Source organism: Lampris incognitus, chromosome 13 (genome assembly GCF_029633865.1).
Source record: "Lampris incognitus isolate fLamInc1 chromosome 13, fLamInc1.hap2, whole genome shotgun sequence".
Classification (NCBI taxonomy): Eukaryota; Metazoa; Chordata; class Actinopteri; order Lampriformes; family Lampridae; genus Lampris; species Lampris incognitus.
In genome coordinates, this window is record NC_079223.1 from 33049312 (window position 1) to 33067422 (window position 18111).

Sequence of the window (18111 nt, forward strand, 5' to 3'; positions counted from 1 at the left end):
TTTTGTTTGTCTCGCTGATTTACCGTGGATTAAAGAAAGTTGCCTACACGGCTAAAGTGTGAACCTACGGTCTTCTCCGTTACTTCGGCTCTACACTGGTGACCCCGACGTCGGTTTTCGGATAAGTTTTCTGAAACCACACACATTATGGCTACGAACGCCGTTGCAATTAAACTGCCGGAGTTTTGGGAGTCTTCCGCGGCTACATGGTTCGCGCAGGCTGAGGCACAGTTCGCGCTCAGAGACATAACAGCAGACGAGACCAGGTACTACCACGTAGTGGCAGCGCTGGGGTGCGCTACGGCTTCCAGGATAAGCGGTTTCATAACCAACCCACCGGCCGATGGTAAATACGCCGCACTTAAACATCTCCTCCTTGACACTTTTGAACTGTCAGCAACGGAGAGAGCACGTCGCCTCTTCGCAATTCAGGGCTTGGGAGATGGCAAACCATCGGAGCTAATGAGCAGGATGTTAAACCTACTGGGTCAAGAAAAGCCATGTTTCCTGTTTATGGAGCTGTTTCTGCGCAACATGCCGCCCCACGTCCAGACTGCGCTCGCTAACTCCACCATCACTGATCCCCGTGAGCTGGCAAAGGAGGCTGACCGATTCTTCGTCGCTACACAACGTTCCTCCCATGCCGGGGTGCTGGCTCCTACCTTCACTGGCCCCCCGCCGACATCGCGGGCGTGGCCCGACGGTGGCGCCACAGCATCAGACCGCTACAAACCCTCTGGACTCTGTATGTACCACGCTCGATTTGGTGCGAAAGCTAAACGGTGCCGTTCCCCCTGCAACTACAGGCCGACGGGAAACGAGAGGGCCAACACTCAGTAGTGGCCATGAGTGTTGGCGATACGAGCAGGCTACTCTTCATCCTCGACACCATCTCCGGTCGGCGATTTCTTTGTGACACGGGCGCACAGAGAAGCGTGCTCCCTGCTACTGACGTCGACATCATGGGCGGGGAGCGGGGTCCCCAGTTGGCGACGGCTGACGGCAGCCCTATCCACACCTACGGCGTGCGGTCTGTAGAACTGTGTTTTGGTGGACAACGTTTCACGTGGGAGTTCGTCATGGCCAATGTAACGCTTCCCCTCCTCGGAGCTGATTTTTTGTGCGCTTACGGTTTGCTAGTGGACATTCAGAACAGCCGTCTGGTCGATGCCTTAACCTTCTCCTCCTTCGCATGTACGCGGAGGGAAGCGGCCTATGCAGGTCTAGCCAACTCTCTCTCAGAGGCAGACAAGTTCACCCGCCTCCTCGCTGAGTTCCCTGACCTCACCCAGCCTACCTTCTCTGCACCCACCGCTAAGCATGGGGTGGAGCATCACATTGCTACGAAGGGGCCCCCGGTCTACGCCAGAGCCAGGCGTCTCGACCCCGCCAAACTCGCCATTGCCAAATCTGAGTTCGAGCACCTGGAACGCATGGGGATCATCCGCCGCTCTGACAGCCCGTGGGCGTCCCCACTCCACATCGTCGCTAAGCCTGATGGAGGTTGGCGCCCATGCGGGGACTACCGCCGACTAAATGACGCCTCCACGCCTGACCGCTATCCTGTCCCGCATATCCAGGACTTTTCTGCAAACCTGTCTGGCAAATGCGTCTTCTCAAAAGTCGACCTGGTCCGTGGTTATCATCAAGTTCCCGTGCACCCCTCAGACATCCCCAAGACAGCGGTGACAACCCCATTCGGCCTATTTGAATTCCTACGAATGCCATTTGGACTCAAAAACGCGGCCCAGTCCTTTCAGCGGCTGATGGATTCAGTGCTCCGTGGCCTTCCTTTCATCTTCGTCTATTTGGACGACATACTCATCGCCAGCGCCTCCGAGGAAGAACACCTGTCCCATCTTCATGCCCTCTTCACACGCCTCAGCCAGCATGGGCTGATCGTCAACCCGGCGAAGTGCCGGTTCGGGCTGACAGCCATTGATTTCCTCGGGCACCGCATCACTGGGGACGGGGCAGTCCCCCTGCCCTCAAAGGTGGAAGCGGTGGCGGCCTTTCCGCGCCCCCAAACAGCTCGTGCGCTCAGGGAGTTCATCGGGATGGTGACATTCTACCACCGCTTCATTCCTCGAGCCGCCTTTATCATCCGGCCACTGTACGAGGCGCTGAAAGGCATGTCCCCCAACCAGGCGGTCGACTGGACAGCAGAGCGGGACCGTGCGTTCACCGAGACTAAAGCTGCGCTCTCCCAGGCTACCCTGCTAGCGCATCCTTCACCTACAGCGCCTATTTCCATAACCACGGATGCATCGGACTATGCTGTTGGTGCGGTTCACGAACAGTGGGTGGGGGGGGCTTGGCAGCCTTTGGCCTTTTTCAGTCGCCAGCTTACACCCCGAGAGCGCAAGTATAGTACTTTTGACAGGGAACTCCTCGGTCTCTGGCTCGCCGTCCGGCATTTCCGTTTCCTGCTAGAGGGCCGCGAGTTTACTGCGTACGTGGACCACAAGCCCCTCACGTTTGCCATGTCCAAGACGGCCGAGCCATGGTCCGCTCGCCAGCAGCGACAACTCTCCTACATTTCGGAATTCACTACCGACATCCAGCACGTCGCTGGTAAGTCTAACCAGGTAGCTGACTGCCTGTCTAGGGCAGTGATTGGAGCGGTCCACCTAGGCCTTGACTATGCACAGATGGCTGCTGACCAGGCCACGGACCCGAGCATCCTCCGTCTCCGGGCCTCCGACACGGGGCTCCGCCTGCAGGACGTTCCTTTCAGCGACACAGGTGTCACCCTCCTGTGTGACGTCTCCACAGGACAGCCCAGGCCCATCGTCCCGCACAGCTGGAGACGCCCCGTATTTGAAGCTGTGCACGGCCTCTCTCATCCAGGCGGTAAGCCATCCGTGCGCCTGACCTCTGCTAAGTTTGTGTGGGAGGGACTTAAGAGAGACGTGAAAGCGTGGGCCGACTCGTGTGTTGCCTGTCAGCGGGCTAAGATACACCGCCACATTAAGGCGCCCCTGGAACGCTTCGCAGTGCCGGAGAGACGATTTGACCATGTCCATGTCGACCTGGTTGGTCCCCTACCCCCCTCCCATGGGTTCACCTACCTCTTCACTGTGGTGGACAGGACTACGCGCTGGCCTGAAGCTGTTCCCCTGGCATCCACGACGTCTGCTGATGTGGCCCGGGCTTTTATTGGGTCGTGGGTCTCACGTTTCGGTACGCCTTCCGACCTTTCATCTGACCGTGGGCCACAGTTTACCTCAGAGCTATGGAATGCTGTGGGTGAGGCTCTGGGCGTCAAGCTTCATCGCACTACCGCCTACCACCCTCAGGCGAACGGCCTATGTGAGCGCTTCCACCGGTCCATGAAGGCTGCGCTTCGGGCTACTCTCAAGGACTGCAACTGGGTTGACAAGCTCCCATGGGTCATGCTGGGCCTGCGGACCGCCCCGAAGGAAGACCTACAAGCCTCCTCTGCGGAGCTGGTGTACGGCACGCCGCTGCGAGTCCCAGGCGATTTCATGCCCAATGCAACGCGTCCCTGGTCAGCTGTGGACCAACGAGCCTCCTTGCTGGACGGGGTCAGAGCTTTCACACCCGTCCCTACCGCCCAACACGGCGCTCCGGTGTCCCAGGTGCCCCCAGGTCTGCAGTCAGCGGACTACGTGTTCATCCGTCACGACGCACACCGCCCCCCTCTGCAACCCCCTTATGACGGCCCCTTCCGCGTCCTGGAACGGGGAACTAAGCACCTGGTGGTGGATTTTGGGGGCACGGCCGAGCATGTTTCAGTGGACCGAGTTAAACCCGCACACCTGGACTTGACGCAGCCGTTGGAGTTAGCCCAACCTCCTCGTCGCGGTCGTCCCCCGGCTCCGCCTCCTCCCCCCGTGGAGGCCCGAGCTGCCTCTTCTGCTCCTCAGGCCGACCTCCACAGGCCCGCGTCAATGCCTCCCACAGACACTCCGGCCCCTGTTATCCGGAGCCGCCGCGGACGGCCTGTCGTCCACCCGCGCCTGCCTGACTTCGATTACTAGGGCGAATTCTGGGGGGGCTCATGTGGTGGACACGTATTGGGGACAGAATTCAACCCAGGAACTAAGGGTTAAGTCATGGTTGCCCTGGCAGGTTAACGCAGGGTTAAGTTATGGTTGTCCAGCCAGTTTTCTGGTTATTCTTGCCACCTCCGCTCAGTCGAGCTGTGGGTTTTGTTTGTCTCGCTGATTTACCGTGGATTAAAGAAAGTTGCCTACACGGCTAAAGTGTGAACCTACGGTCTTCTCCGTTACTTCGGCTCTACATATATATATATATATATCTCATGGGACTTTCTACCCAGGGTATTGCCTCTCCCTGCCTCCCATCACAGTGACATGGTAGTTAATCCTGTTACTCTTTCATTTTGGGAGTCACACAAATCTGTGTGAAAGGCAGGCCACCCCATGCCCAGAGTACCTCCCTACGGGGCCGGATCGCAATACTCTCCACTATGGCTTGTTTCTTCCTTTTACTTAATTCAGCTAGAAAAACGCCCGCGTCAACGGACAGCAGCGACCCTGCATGCGATGCTAATGGTTTGGGGAGGAGGAACTCCGAGATTTACCCTCAGCTATGTTCACATCTTTACCAGGGTTAGGAGCGTCGCGTTTCGGATTCTGGTTGTGTATTTTTTGTGCAGTTTCTTAGTTATTGTTTTGATTCGGCGTATTCTAACAGGTTTTTGCTTGCCGTCTCAGGGGTTTAACTAAGTATAGGATAGGATAGCAGGACAAAGCTTCATTAATCAATTGGAATTTTGGTCAAAAGCGTCGCAAAAAATAAATAAATAAAGCACAGCAAGCCAATGTCGCGTCAGCTTTATCACTGTTGGAGCAAATCTCTTGAGCTATATAAATGCCTGGGTGCACTGTCAAGTCTATTCAAAGTACTATCAAAATTCAAAAAATGTTTTGAAAATACTCTTAAATATCTGGTCAGTGAAGAAGTCATAGAGGAGTGGGACTCCATTAATTTGAGTTTTTGATTTACGCTTTGGATTTAAGTCGAAACTGAGCGATACACCCTTTTTTGTAACACCATCCACCTCTCACCACAGCAAAACACGTCCGATATAACCACACCATGTTCACGAAACAGTCACCATGGTGTGGTTTCTCTTTGCTATACTGGGCCTCTCCTCGACAAGCTACAAATGCGCATCACACATTTAAATGCACTGCTTGGGTTCAATGTAACTTTTGACCGTTTTCAAAACTGAACTCTTTACCCTCAGTTGTACCTCTGAGAATAAGCCCTCCATCGGAGCCCTTCCTCCTCAGGTCCCACCCTCAATTTGTAGTGCTGACCTTTAAAGCAGGAAGTTACTGTTAACATAGTTCCAGCAGCTGCAACCTGCTTTGCAACATTTTTTTTCATCCAGTACTGAGCTCATGCACATTCACCTCTCCCTGACTCACTCTTTACAAACCAACTCAAATGTGCCCCATTTAAATTACGGGGTGCTATCTAGGCGCCATCATTTACATTCCAGCTTTGATTGAAAATAATGGCTTTAAGTTCACACTGTGCTTGAAAGCAACAGTTGCATCAGTATCAACATGAGGTGACTCTGGCTGCAAGCGCAAATTGTACAGTAAAACTCCATTTTCATCGCTTCAAACTGCAAAGGAGACCATTACGTAAAGCTCTGATGCAACTGCCCGAGTACACAAGGAAGTGTTTCATGACTCACTAAAAGCAATGGGAACCCCACGCAGATGACATCTCAAAAGATGGTTTCTTTAAGAAAAGACAACATTGCATACATTTATTAGGGATGGACGCCAATTCCAATACATGCACACCACTATTGTCCTTTAAATGTAGTGTTGACATTATTGCAAACACTTGTCTCCCTGCTGTTTTCGTGTATTATATTTTTATTATCTTAGGATAAAAAAAACATTGACAATTACATGGGATGCTTTTTCTGCATAATTTAACGTATACACAGTGGGGAAAAGGAATGGCAATGCTTTAGACATCACAGCCTCTTCATAACCCTGCCCACCCCCAACCCACTGCCCGCATGCAGTTTGCACTGCACAAAGGCCAAAGTCACGTGAGACAGCCTGCAAAGAGCACAAGAAGCATTCACAGTAAAGGAGGATAGGAGGAGGGTGGGGCGGGTGTGGGAGGGTGGAGAGGAGAGGAGAGAAGGGGGGAGGAGGAGAAGAGAGGGAGAGAAACAAAGTGCCTGCAGCACTGGCCTTGGTTTAGACAGGAGAAGGAGCAGCATAGTCCTAGTACATCATTTTTAACTTCTCCCACACTTCAACTCCCGTCTCCTGATTGTGGTACTCTTTCCATTGTCTTTGACACAAAAAAGTTTGTTTATATATGCATGTATATATGTATATACATATATGTATGTATATATATATAAACACATTTTTAGAGCTACAGCACCTTTTCCCACGGGGCAACAGTGTTGATACCTCGCACATGGTAAACGGCCGTGCCAAAGAAAAAAAGAATAATAGAAACAATATATTGGTCAGGATATTCATCTTTTTTCCCTAAAATTGGCATTTGATATGATATTCTCTTGCCGTCTGGGGGAGGGAAGGGACAAAGGTTCTTCGTTTGAGTTCATATTCAAGTTTTCTCCTTTTTTTCTTCTCTTCTCTGGCGTATATTTTCTTCTCTTCCTGTTAAAAAGAGTTCACACTTTTGTGATCTGTGTGTGTTGCTCCTCGTCAAAAGGTTCATTTTCTGGATCAGAGTCAGTGGTGTCAGAATATCGATAATGGTCCGGCTCATTGTCACTAACGTCCGGGGTGACAGATGTCGAAGTGCTTGCCTCAGAATTCGAGGGTTCCTCCACGGTTTTTGTAAAATATAACTTCACCTGAAACAGCAAATGAAAAGAGAGGCCATCAGGCAGTTCAAGTTACAAATTTTAGCAACAGTTCTAAAACAAACAATTTCATCATCTTCCATGAAAAAGTTTTTGATCTGACTCAATATTAGAATGAGAAAAAAAAAAGTCCTCCGTATCCAACCATTCATTTATTTAAGGACAACTGAACCATTTTACTCTTTCATTCCCTAGACTTCCATTTTCAAGGCATTTCCTTTGATGCCAAGCTTTATGCTGAGACTCACCTTGAAGTTTGGTGAGAAATAGCGGTTAGCTTTGTCTTTATTGGCCTTGTCCAGGTCGTTCTTAGTGAGCGCCAGGATGAGGTAGTCCCTGTCGCTGTCCCTGCGCTCGGCACTCTGCGGCTGGCCCTGGCCCAGTCCTGCCTGCTGGCTGGCTGGGCTGTCCACGTCATTCACCACTGTGCCGTTCTCCACCTTCTCCGCGCTCTCCTCTGGTCCAGGTATGAAGAAGGTATTCACCCAGAAGTGAAACATTTTGTCCTGGGGGAGAGGTGATAAGAAGATGGAGGTGTGTGTGTGAGAAATGTTTCAAGGTTTGTTTCACTGTGACAAACAGAACTGTAGGTAACTGACTGAGTGCAGAAACAACATGTCAAATGTTGTCATTGTTACTAATCTCACAGACACAGTGGGAATTAAAAGAGTGAGGAGAAATAAACCCCCTTTATGACCAACAGAGACCAGACATCAGTGATGTGGATCAAACAAATGAGGTTAAGTGACATCTGGTAAAAGCCTGTGAGCTAGACCAAAGGATATGGGTGCCTTGGGACTGCACATGTCTTAGTGGAGCCATTAAAAGCTTGTGTGACACCCCCGCCCAGGCAACCCAAAAAAATAAAGAATAAAAAAAATAAAATAAAAATCCACACAAAGACAAACAACCAACCTTCTTCATCATCTTATTCTGTTTATGGAAGAATTCCACCTTGATGTCTCCACAAACGGGCAGAGGCTGCGGGAATTCGAATAACATGTGCTTGTCCTCACGCCGCGTGTGAGCTGGGTTGGACGTGTGAATCTTCACTTTCAGCTGGTACACCACAAACTGGGGATCTGCAAAAGTGTCAATGTTGCATGGGGTGCATTCGTGAGAGATTAAGAGAGAAAGAAAACAAGGAGAAGAGGAGCAGGGAAAGAGCCAAAGAGCGACACAGGATACCAGTGTTAGTATCATGAGTTGGACAGGGCAAAGCAAAACCACAATGAATAAATACAAAACTTAAAATTATGATTATTATTTTAAAAATTAAGGGGAGGAAAAAGGGAAAGATAGAAACCACAGATATAACACCTAAGGGTACCCAGCGCCAAAGAAATGTGACCCTATTCTGATAGACAGCCATGTCTCAAGATCAGAGACCAAGATAACCAATTGCATTGCATCTAAAAGTTTTGAACCTTGTCTTGGGATTGGGGAGCTTGATATGACTGTAAACTGTCTGTGTTAAACCTTCTAATCTTTTTGTAGGCAGCATATCTACCTTAGGCCAGTTCTGCCTAGTGGATCTCTGGGGCCAAATGAAAGCGAATGAGTGCAGTAAATATGGATGAAAGGCTCATTTACCCCAATGCCAATTCCCTTTCTTGAAGCCCTGAGGGGTCGGCTCGCTCCTGTTTTTAACGGTACTGTCCCCTTAGAGAGAGAGAAGGAGAGGATCACAAAAAGGGCCTGGCTGGCCTGGCAGGCTCTTCACAGCCCAGCAGGCACAAACACACAGCTCTACACAGGTATGAACAGATAACAGTTATGTGCATTTGCACCCACGCAGCTTACAAACAACATACAACAACACTTTTAAGAGGAGATGGACATCCTAACCCATCATATCTAACCTCATCAACAATGGATTTGGCATAATGCAGGGATACATGGGTATTTCAAAAGTGTGTGTGAGTGTGGGGGGCTGCAGAAAATCTCAGATAACCTTAATGTCTATGTTACTGTTTAAATGTGTGCTTTTCAAAAGAAGGGTGGTGTCTGATGTTTGGCCATTCCTAACAGAAGTGCAATTAAATGAGCTTCTCTTAAAAACAGGCCATAGAATTTCTGTGCTAGTCACACAAAAAAGTGACATGCATACATCTAGAGTGCAAGAAAGTGTCAACTTCAGAATAGGGCCTTTCTAAAGAAGTATTAGAGGGGAAGAAAGATTTATGCAGTCAGGGCAGATCAGCACATTCAGGTGTGAGGGTGTGAAAATGCCACAGAGCTATTACAGAAGAGGCACATTTTTTGACAGGAAGGAGTCCAGGACTAAAAGAATCAGATAGACAAAGAGCAAAATAGGGATTCATGACTCAGACATATTTGAACAGAAAACAGGATTTTTTTTTTATACATTTTTTTTACCCTCACCAACATAGACTAAAATGGACCACCATTGAACTTTGCGTGTAACACTTAGGGGACGGTTCTCCGAATAAAGAAATGAAGTGAACAGAAATACATGCACAGCATAAAGACGCTTGACAGGTGAGGCAATGTTAATGATCAGATTAACTTACTGTAAAATTAGTGAAATGTGGAAATCAGTAGTAACTGCTTGGAAACTTTGCCCATGCCCTTACCACACTCAAATAGGTATGGAGGTCACTCAAGAGTCAGTACTTATGAAGCTGATTTAGCCCCTATTAAAGCATACCCATTTAGAGTCAAGCGAATGCAGGCCTCATTTCACTCATGTGTGGGTAAAACGTGTGTGAATGTGTATAATTCATTTATTTGTTTGTTTTTAAAAGGTGGGGATGGGAGGACTGTAAGAAACGGGGGACTATAGTTTACAGAGTCCACATGATTAACCATGTCTAAATGAAAAATTAACTCATGGTCCAATACGGAGATCCCCATGTACGCACTCTCGTTTTTGAAGAATACGTGATTAGTAAATTGAACTTCCGAGTTACAACCTCACAAGATCGCAGCATGTAGAACCGTTTTAGATGAGAGGGACTTGCTGGTATTGTACAATATCCCCAGTAAGCAAGGCTTCCTACTGCCGATAAGGATGGAGCAAATTTTAAAACTGCCATTACTTTTCTAAAAAGGACAACTATTTGAAATCCTTGCTGCCGATTTCTCACCAAAAATGTTCTCTGATGCAGTTTTCTACAACTTACAGTTGTGGGCTTTGCTTTACTCTGCCATTAATGTTTTGAGTGCAAGTGTCTTTGCATGTTTTAGCTCACGTACTACAAATGGCGCATACTTTACATTTTTATGACCCTTTTCCAAAGCATACTGTAGTTTTTCAGATTTTGTGAATGCATTTTCCTACCTTCCAGGAAGCCACTGGTTTGGTTGATTTTCATACCATACTGAAATGGAATGGTATGAAAATCAACTTGCAGAGAGATAGGTAATGCATCATAGTGAACATTTAGCCTCCATTATTTTTATGTCAAGCTACATTATTGTTGCAGTATAATGCAGTTGCAAGCGCTGATTAATTTGAGAAGTTTTCTGGGTTTGAGTGCACTTTGAGCGAAACTGGAACAATATTTCATGAATTGAGTCATCCGTCATAATCATCCTGAAATAGTATGAGAACATATTTGTGCGTATTAACATTTAAGACTTTATAGCAGTGTTGGCTGATATAGAAAATATTATCACAATAATCACAAGGAATTGTACATGACATCTGCTTAAGGTATGCAAAATTACCATATCCAAGAATTCAATTGAGGTTCATCACATTGAACTCTTTGGTAATGTTAAGTACAATATCAAACCAAAGCTAGTTTTCAAATAATACTCCCTAAAATATTTAAGATCTCATTTTGTGAGAAATCTTAGATAATAGATTCTTGTTATTAATTTAGTCCACAAAATTGTGTACCACAATATAACATCTGAATTTCATCCTGATACAATACTAATGAAATATGATAAATACTGAATTATTTCCCAGCCTTACATTATAATGTTGCATTAACATTACAGTCTACAAAAATATTTGATTTGCCTGTGCTCCTAAAGGTTTAAACTTAAGGGCATGTGTGCTCCTAAAAAACAACAACAAAAAAGTCTGTGTAGAGCCCTGAAATGGTAGGCAGGCATGCTTATTTGGTGGTATGTCTAATTTCCCCACTAAGCAGAACGCACACAAATACAGCAAACTACTTTTAAATGTATAAGTCTTTCAACAATATGTTCAAATATATATAGCTAAGGCAACAAGAACCGCTCAAATATATAGTTGCTTGTCTTTTTAGAGAACACCCAGATTGAGAGGCTAATGAAATTTTGCACTGGAAGTCATTTTCTACAGGACTTGAGGACATGATTTTGTGTGCTTTACTTCAGATTAATGTGTCAAAGGAAGAGTGAGAGTCATAGTCATATCAGCGATAAGTTAAACATGACCAGCTAAGAAGCTTCCCTTTTTAAAGGTCAAAGGTCAAAAAATGCTGCAAATTCAGTAATATTTGATACTATTTTGACATATTCCAGAGATTAACTGTAATGTGGGTGAGACCCACAGTGGGCATCCAAGGGCCTTGTTCCATTTGAACAGCAGCATGTGTGCCTACGCCCTAGTTTGGAGTTAAAAGTTGAACCATGACTCACTGCAGGTGCCTCCACTGAACATGGGGAGCGTCTCAAACACCATTTTGTGGAAGAGGAGCGCCACGGGCTTGTACTCCAGCTGGTTCTTCAGTAGGTAACTGTAGTAGTAGACGTAGCGACGCTGGCTGGGGATCGTTACTCCCTGCAACAACAGTGGCAAACGCGTTTACACGACCCTCTCACTCCCAAGCCAACAAACCATCATTTTCAATTATAACAAACAAAATCTACAAATAGCCTTCTGTTTTGATTTGTTTTTCCAAGAGTGCAAAAAACAAATTAAAATCACGAGACCAAAAATTAGATGTATTCACACAATGACAAGCCACTAACCTTTTTGTCCCTTGTTCTGACTTCACCGTAGAAGTCAAGTGCTTCTTGGGCTTCAAGGAATTTGCCGCGGTGGAGGAGATAGGCACAGATCATCACCCCGGTGCGGCCCTTCCCGGCCTTACAGTGGATGGCTGCCACATGATTGTCATCCTCGCTGAGCCACTGGTCCAGGTCTTCACAGAACGGTTTGATCAGCTCCAGCTGAGGTGGGTTGTGGTCTTCAAAGGGATATTGTGCAACTGACAGGTAAAGAGACACAGAAGACACCGAGGTGAGGATAACGGCAGAGACAGAAATGCAGCAACACATAGGTTAGATAAGAAAGAAATGACAGTGGGCAGCAGAGAAAACTTCAATGACCCTGTGTGTGCGTGTGCGTGTGTGTCAGCCGTTAAGGATGCACCTAAAATGTGGCTGTAGAACAGAACAATTATCTATGCAGTGAGACTGAGGTGGCCTACCTCTGCAGTTAAATTTGGCAGCGTCGTAGTGTCTTTCTGCGCAGCTGAAATGAGAAGAACAAATCCGGTCAGCAATAACAGAAGGAGCCTAATGTGTAAACACAATGGGGTTTAAACAGGAATGGTTTGTGGAACTTACAGGTTGTAGATTTTGTAATGGTTTTTATGTTTTGAGTCAAGAAACCTGTTGCAAGAGAGAACACAGCCAGTCAGAAATTATATCAAAGCAACTGGGCTATCGTGAGCAAAGTAAGCAAATGAGCAAACATTTTGCGACTGCCTGATCTGCTGACAATCAACTTTCTCCTTTTCCATCTTAGATGCAAGTTTTCATATGTCTGAAGTAGCATCGACATAACTCACCGTACAACGTCATCTATATTGTTTCTGTACACGCCTTCGAGTCTCTCTGCAGGAAAGCCCATTGCAATGATGTTTGGATAGATATCTGTTCAACCAATGGTCAAGGACACATACAATGTTGAGTCTAAAAGTCTAAGAGCACGCATCCAACCAAAACTGTTTTTAACATCACAAAGTACAATCCCAAGAATCCCTGATCTTACTCAGGCACATCAAAGGGTTAGTTTGAATTTTCTGAAGTGGAGTTGCATGAGGTACTTATCCACAGTCCGTGTATTACCTACAGTAGATAGCGGTTGGCGCGCCCAAAATTTAGAGCAGGCAGGACTATAGGCAGGGTTAGCAAGCAACGTACTGCTGTGGAAGGGGCCAGAAACAAAAACATAGTTTAACCACCTAAAAAAACACCCACCTAAAAAAAAAGTTTAAGTGTACGCTATATTTAGAATATTTCCCCGCTTTACCTTGCCGCCAGACAGGCCTTTTTTTGGCACATTTTCTCAACCACAAAACTTCCGTATTTCTATGCATAAGTGCAGCTGTGCCATGCACTGTATTGCTATTATATTATTGTGCATTGTATTACTAGTGTTATTACGTAAGAATTTTTTCAGGTGGCTAAAATATGTTTTGTTTCTGGCCCCTTCCACAGCAGTACATTGCTTGCTAGCTCTGCCTATACTCCTGCCTGCTTCTTCAAACTGCGGGCGCCTGCCATCTACTGTAGGTAATACACTGACTATGGATAAGTACCTCATACAACCCCACTTCAAAAAAATCCACTAATCCTTTAAAAGCCTAAAAAGTTGAGGTTAATTATAATAAATTCAATAATCTACATCAATTTCTAGATTGCCATATAGACCATACACCCCCCACTAAAAAAAAAAAAAAAAAAAAAATCTGCTGTTGACATAATTGCCCAAGAACATTGACAAAATTAGCACAGTGTGAGAATATTTCAGTCAGCGTCAATACGGGGCTGTCATTGTACATTTATGCACAGAGGAGAACAAGGGGAAGCCCTAATCATTCAGTGTGTGTTGTGACAGATGGCCTTGACTGAGAAACAGACTGAGAGGACTGAAGTACAGTGTTCTAGCTCGAGCCAGGCCCACATGTTGGTGTACTAGGAGAGTCTCCACTGGCCAACCTGAAAGTATTTTTAGAGTCCTAAAGTTATATTGAGATCACTGCGAATGTTGGGCTTATCTCTCCATCACCTCAGACAAATCAAGTGTCCAACAGACCCAGAGTGGGCAACAATGAGATGCTGGTCTACAAGGGACAAATATTTTTTTCTCAAAAGAAATCCATCAATCAATATAGATAAGGACATTTTCAGGTAAAGGAAGGTAGTGCCCCCAAAGGCAGCTTTTGTGACTGAATGGTACGTTAAGGGAACGTTAGGCCACATGTGGAAAACATTGTTTGATAAATCTTAACATACTAAGTTCTAACACAAACAAAACTTCAAGCTCCAGCACCTTGCACTTGCTATACCTTCTGTGCCTCCTCCAGTGAGTGAGGCTTTAGATTTCAGTGTAGGATGGGGGGGGATGTCATAATCAATTATACTGGGAGACCTATGCACTGTTAAAAGGTGCATATCAGTGTTATGTTTAAGTGAAAAGAATAACTGAGATGGCACGCATGTGGGACTGGCACCCATTTTTACCTTGAACGTCTACCTGTATCTGAAGTCTGCTTGATGACGTAAGCTGTGTGATCCCACACTTTAACCGCCAACTAAAGGGCAACCTTTTCTTACACTTTCTGTTTCAGTGTCAGAAATAGAAAGGCTCAACATTACTAATTGGACATGCCTCTTTCATTTCAATCAGAACTTCTTTTTCCAGAGCCAAATCATATTTACAATGGTCAGAAAACGTAACGCACACAACTGACAGCTCCAATCAACAGAGTCTTTGCCATCACTCAACATTGCCTCTGTCTACAGATACTCAAGGAGAACGGTGTTTTCTCCATGCACATGGAACCTAGTTACATCAGTGAAGATGTTGGTGCACAGGTATCATTGCAGGACATTCAATTACCCCCCAAACAGTATCAGGTATACCTATATAAGAAACAACAAATTCATCAATGCAATTAGAACTAATTCATGTGGAGAAACTAAGGAGTACTACCTTTATAAAACTGTCCTGTTGTTTTTTCATAAAGGAGACCTTTATAGACACAACTCAAGCCTTATTGCATTAACTAATTAAGCCTGGTAGCAACTCCACAGCATTATTTGCATCCTGCCTTGCTGCTTTCCCGTAGCTTATGACACGAGCATATATTTACATACTGTATCGTAATAACTTCCATTAATGCCTCAAAGACCTAATTAGGAACAAGATGCAAGCTTATATATACCATCTAATAGGCTAACATAACCCTTGGACCTACTGGCAAAGCGATTCCAGTCAGACTATTCTAAGTGTTTTCAAAAAGCTCCAGTGCTCCCAGGAGAGCTTCGGCCCAGGGCATGGGGGGCTCGTTCTCTGCAGCTGGGAGGAAACGCTCATACGGGACCCCCGACGGAAGCTCTAAGTTTAAGAGAGAAAAAAAAACCCTGCCGTTTCTGGCACGCCTTTTCTCTAAAGCCAGCCTTGCTTCAGCTCTTTGCATACGCCAAATCCACAACAGAGTAAAGTGGGGATGAGGGAAAGCTGAGAGAGTAGGGGGTGGGGTGGGAAGGACAGGAAAGAAGCAGAGCTGAGGAAAGGGGGTAAGCGAAAGGGAAAGAGAATTAGAGTGGGAGTTGTAAAGAGAAAGAGTCAGGCAGAGACTGAGTAAGAGAGAGAGACAGAGGGGAAGAGCACTCAGATAGCTATGCTGATACAAGATCACTGGTACTCTATTTTAAGGGCAATTCCCAGAACTGCGATACTGCATTATATAACTGCAGAGGGTCCATATACTTTTTAGACACCACAACAAAAATGATAAAAAGGAATAGTCCAAAAAGGTCAACATTTAAATAACAGGAAACTTCCATATCAACTGTCTGTAGTCAAGTCACAGAGACATCATTTGAGTGGTACACCCTTTCACACCTTTATAACCACCTTAAACACACAAATCACTATTCCACTTTATATGCCAAATTCATTACACACCGAAATAAGTGAGACAAATGTGAACAAACCTAACACATGGTGCACATGGTAGCTTCAACAATTGCACAGAAACATCATGGCTAACTTCTACACCATATATATATATATATATATATATATATATATATCCAACGTTACCATAAGGCGACAATTAAGTTATGAGTTCACTAACCACGCATTAAGTTCAAAGATATTACTGCAAAGAAGATTTAACCAAAGCAAGGAAATCCAATGAATACTCTGCCCCGTTTGGTTTCTCTGCTTACCACATGTAGTTGTAAAACACAAGTTTGATCTTTGTTCCCATACTATGAAGCTTTTCTCATTACCGTGTTCTGATATTTGATCCAATCTTAAGTGCACAGCCACCTGAAATACATTGTGCCACAACGATATATGCCAAAAAGCCTTAGTGCTGTCAAAGACTCTATTTTGAGAAATGTAAGCCTTAGTCAACCAAAGCAGTTCCTAATTTGATTGCTAATCATTATGTAGAGGAACCAACTTGAAGTATACCAAACCAACCATACTGCAATGAACAATCAGTTAATCAGCTATCACCTTTTAGATGAGTCATGCAGGAGTCAAAATATTATTTTTAAATCCACTATTCTGTCTTTGAGAAGCGTATTGGGAGAATAACCTTTTTCCACAAATGCAATGCAAGGTGTTCCGTATTTGGCTGCATCACACAGGATACACCTTTGCAAGGTTATAGCTACACGAGGAAAAACCTAATTCCTCATATTTCTGTTGGAGACCAGGATACATTTCTCTTTACCCTGCAGCAAAGCTACATATCGCCAAGCTGCAATCCATAAAGATAAAATAAAAAGGGGAGAGAGAAGAAGAAGGGGGAAAATCGACCTACATTTTAAGAGAAACCGGTAGGGAAAAATGCTGAGCATTTCACTACCCCAATTTAGGCACATTTCCCCCCTGTCACTGTTCACAGCTGATAGATTTGTGGGCACCTTGCATGCTAAAGCGGATCTTGACCAAAGTTAATGTTAATGACGGTGTTGGTGGAAATAATGGGAATGTGACATTAAAGCATGCTCATTTGACAGATCCACCATCTTTCAAACATGCTTGCTGACAGCTATGCTGGGCTCTGAACTAGCCAATAAGATAGCTACGAATGACTAGCTAAGTAGCAAGGAAGCTAACTGGCTAGTCGTAGCTCGTTGACATCTGTTTGCAGTTATAGATTACTATTAATATGCAAATATCAAACATTACTACTAAGTGTTTGGGTGTTTGAATCATAAAATAATAAATCAAGGATACATGTTAAGTCCAAGTCGAACCCATCCTCTTGATATCTCCTTTTGTTCCGGCTGACAATTTCTTTTATAATCGCAGCCATTGTAGCAAATCACAGGAGTCTTTGAATTGATAAAATGAAGAAAACGATGCGGTCTAATGTTCACTGTCTGGTTGTTTCTGGCGTGGCCACTGGCTTTGCTCTCAATTGCTTGCTGCACTCTGAACGTTGCAGGTCCTCGCAGAGACGAGCTGGCTAGCAAAGCTAGCAGTGGTCAACAGGATTAGAAAGGCTTCTTCTGGATCATAAAGATGGGCCTCGCTCCGTTCCTCCGTGCAGGCCCGACTTTTCCCAATCCTGCAATTCGTCTTGCAAACACCCCCAAATAAAATACATGCAATCCTCCTCCGGAAATCCTTGCAGTGCCAAAATACGGTCCAAGCAGACGGCTCAATCGCAGCCGCTGTGATTGACAGCGCGGAGAGAGAGAGAACTCACCGGTTCACGAAACCCGTATCCAGTCACTCAAACGTAGCGTTAGCTAGCTAGCTAGCTAGCACAGCTAGCTAGCAACAATACCTAATGCTACCCCCTTTTTCTCCAAAAACCCTCTAACGAATCAACATTGTCGTCGACTGATTGACAGAAACACAGCTGAAAAGTGACAGGCTCCACCTTGAATGTATATTGACTATACAAAAGTCACAAATCTGAACAGATTCGTTTGACAGTTCCGTCCCTGGGAATCATCTTCTTTTCTCATTTCTCTCTCTCCAGCTGAACTCTCAAGCTTCCATCATGGCCTCCGAGGAAGGAAAAAAGAAGATAGCGCAGGCTCGGATTTTAGACCAAATATCCCTCCGCTTTTAAATAGCTAGTTCCAAAGCTGAACCAAAAGCAGTTACATTGGATGTGGTGAATATTGTTTCACCCAGATATATCATTCACTAAAAAACATCTTGCATAAGGGGTTGCTTTGCCCACTAAAAGTTGTGATAAAGAAGTTGTCGTTTGATAGCGGAAGGACACAGTCAGGGCGCACTCGACGCTCCCTTCTGTCAAAGTGATCACGTGTGTCTGTAATTAGGGAAGTTT

At 45.5% G+C, this 18111-nt stretch overlaps 1 protein-coding gene across 2 annotated transcripts; it reads right to left on the bottom strand.

Annotated features, from left to right (window-relative positions):
- Window positions 1–5742: 5742 nt before the first annotated feature.
- On the bottom strand, window positions 5743–17811 carry ptena (phosphatase and tensin homolog A). Of its 2 annotated transcripts, XM_056291649.1 has the most exons (10): window positions 17040–17811; window positions 12622–12706; window positions 12398–12442; window positions 12259–12302; window positions 11798–12036; window positions 11465–11606; window positions 8459–8527; window positions 7781–7947; window positions 7114–7371; window positions 5743–6856 (listed from the first exon to the last, which is right to left on the bottom strand). In XM_056291649.1, exons 1-10 carry the CDS (start codon window positions 17116–17118, stop codon window positions 6671–6673), a joined length of 1314 nt encoding a protein of 437 aa, XP_056147624.1. In that variant the 5' UTR covers window positions 17119–17811; the 3' UTR covers window positions 5743–6670. The 2 variants fall into 2 exon arrangements, with proteins under 2 accessions (XP_056147624.1, XP_056147625.1); XM_056291650.1 differs by lacking the exon at window positions 8459–8527.
- Window positions 17812–18111: the final 300 nt, after the last annotated feature.

Bases quoted from the DNA above. Each gene is read 5' to 3' on its own strand.
- ptena (XM_056291649.1), bottom strand. From the start codon at position 17,118: ATGGCTGCGATTATAAAAGAAATTGTCAGCCGGAACAAAAGGAGATAT. The intron at 12,707-17,039 runs GTATCCTTGATT...TTGGTTGAACAG, and splicing joins GTTCGACTTGGACTTAACAT to ATATCTATCCAAACATCATT. The intron at 12,443-12,621 runs GTGAGTTATGTC...CTCTTGCAACAG, and splicing joins AATATAGATGACGTTGTACG to GTTTCTTGACTCAAAACATA.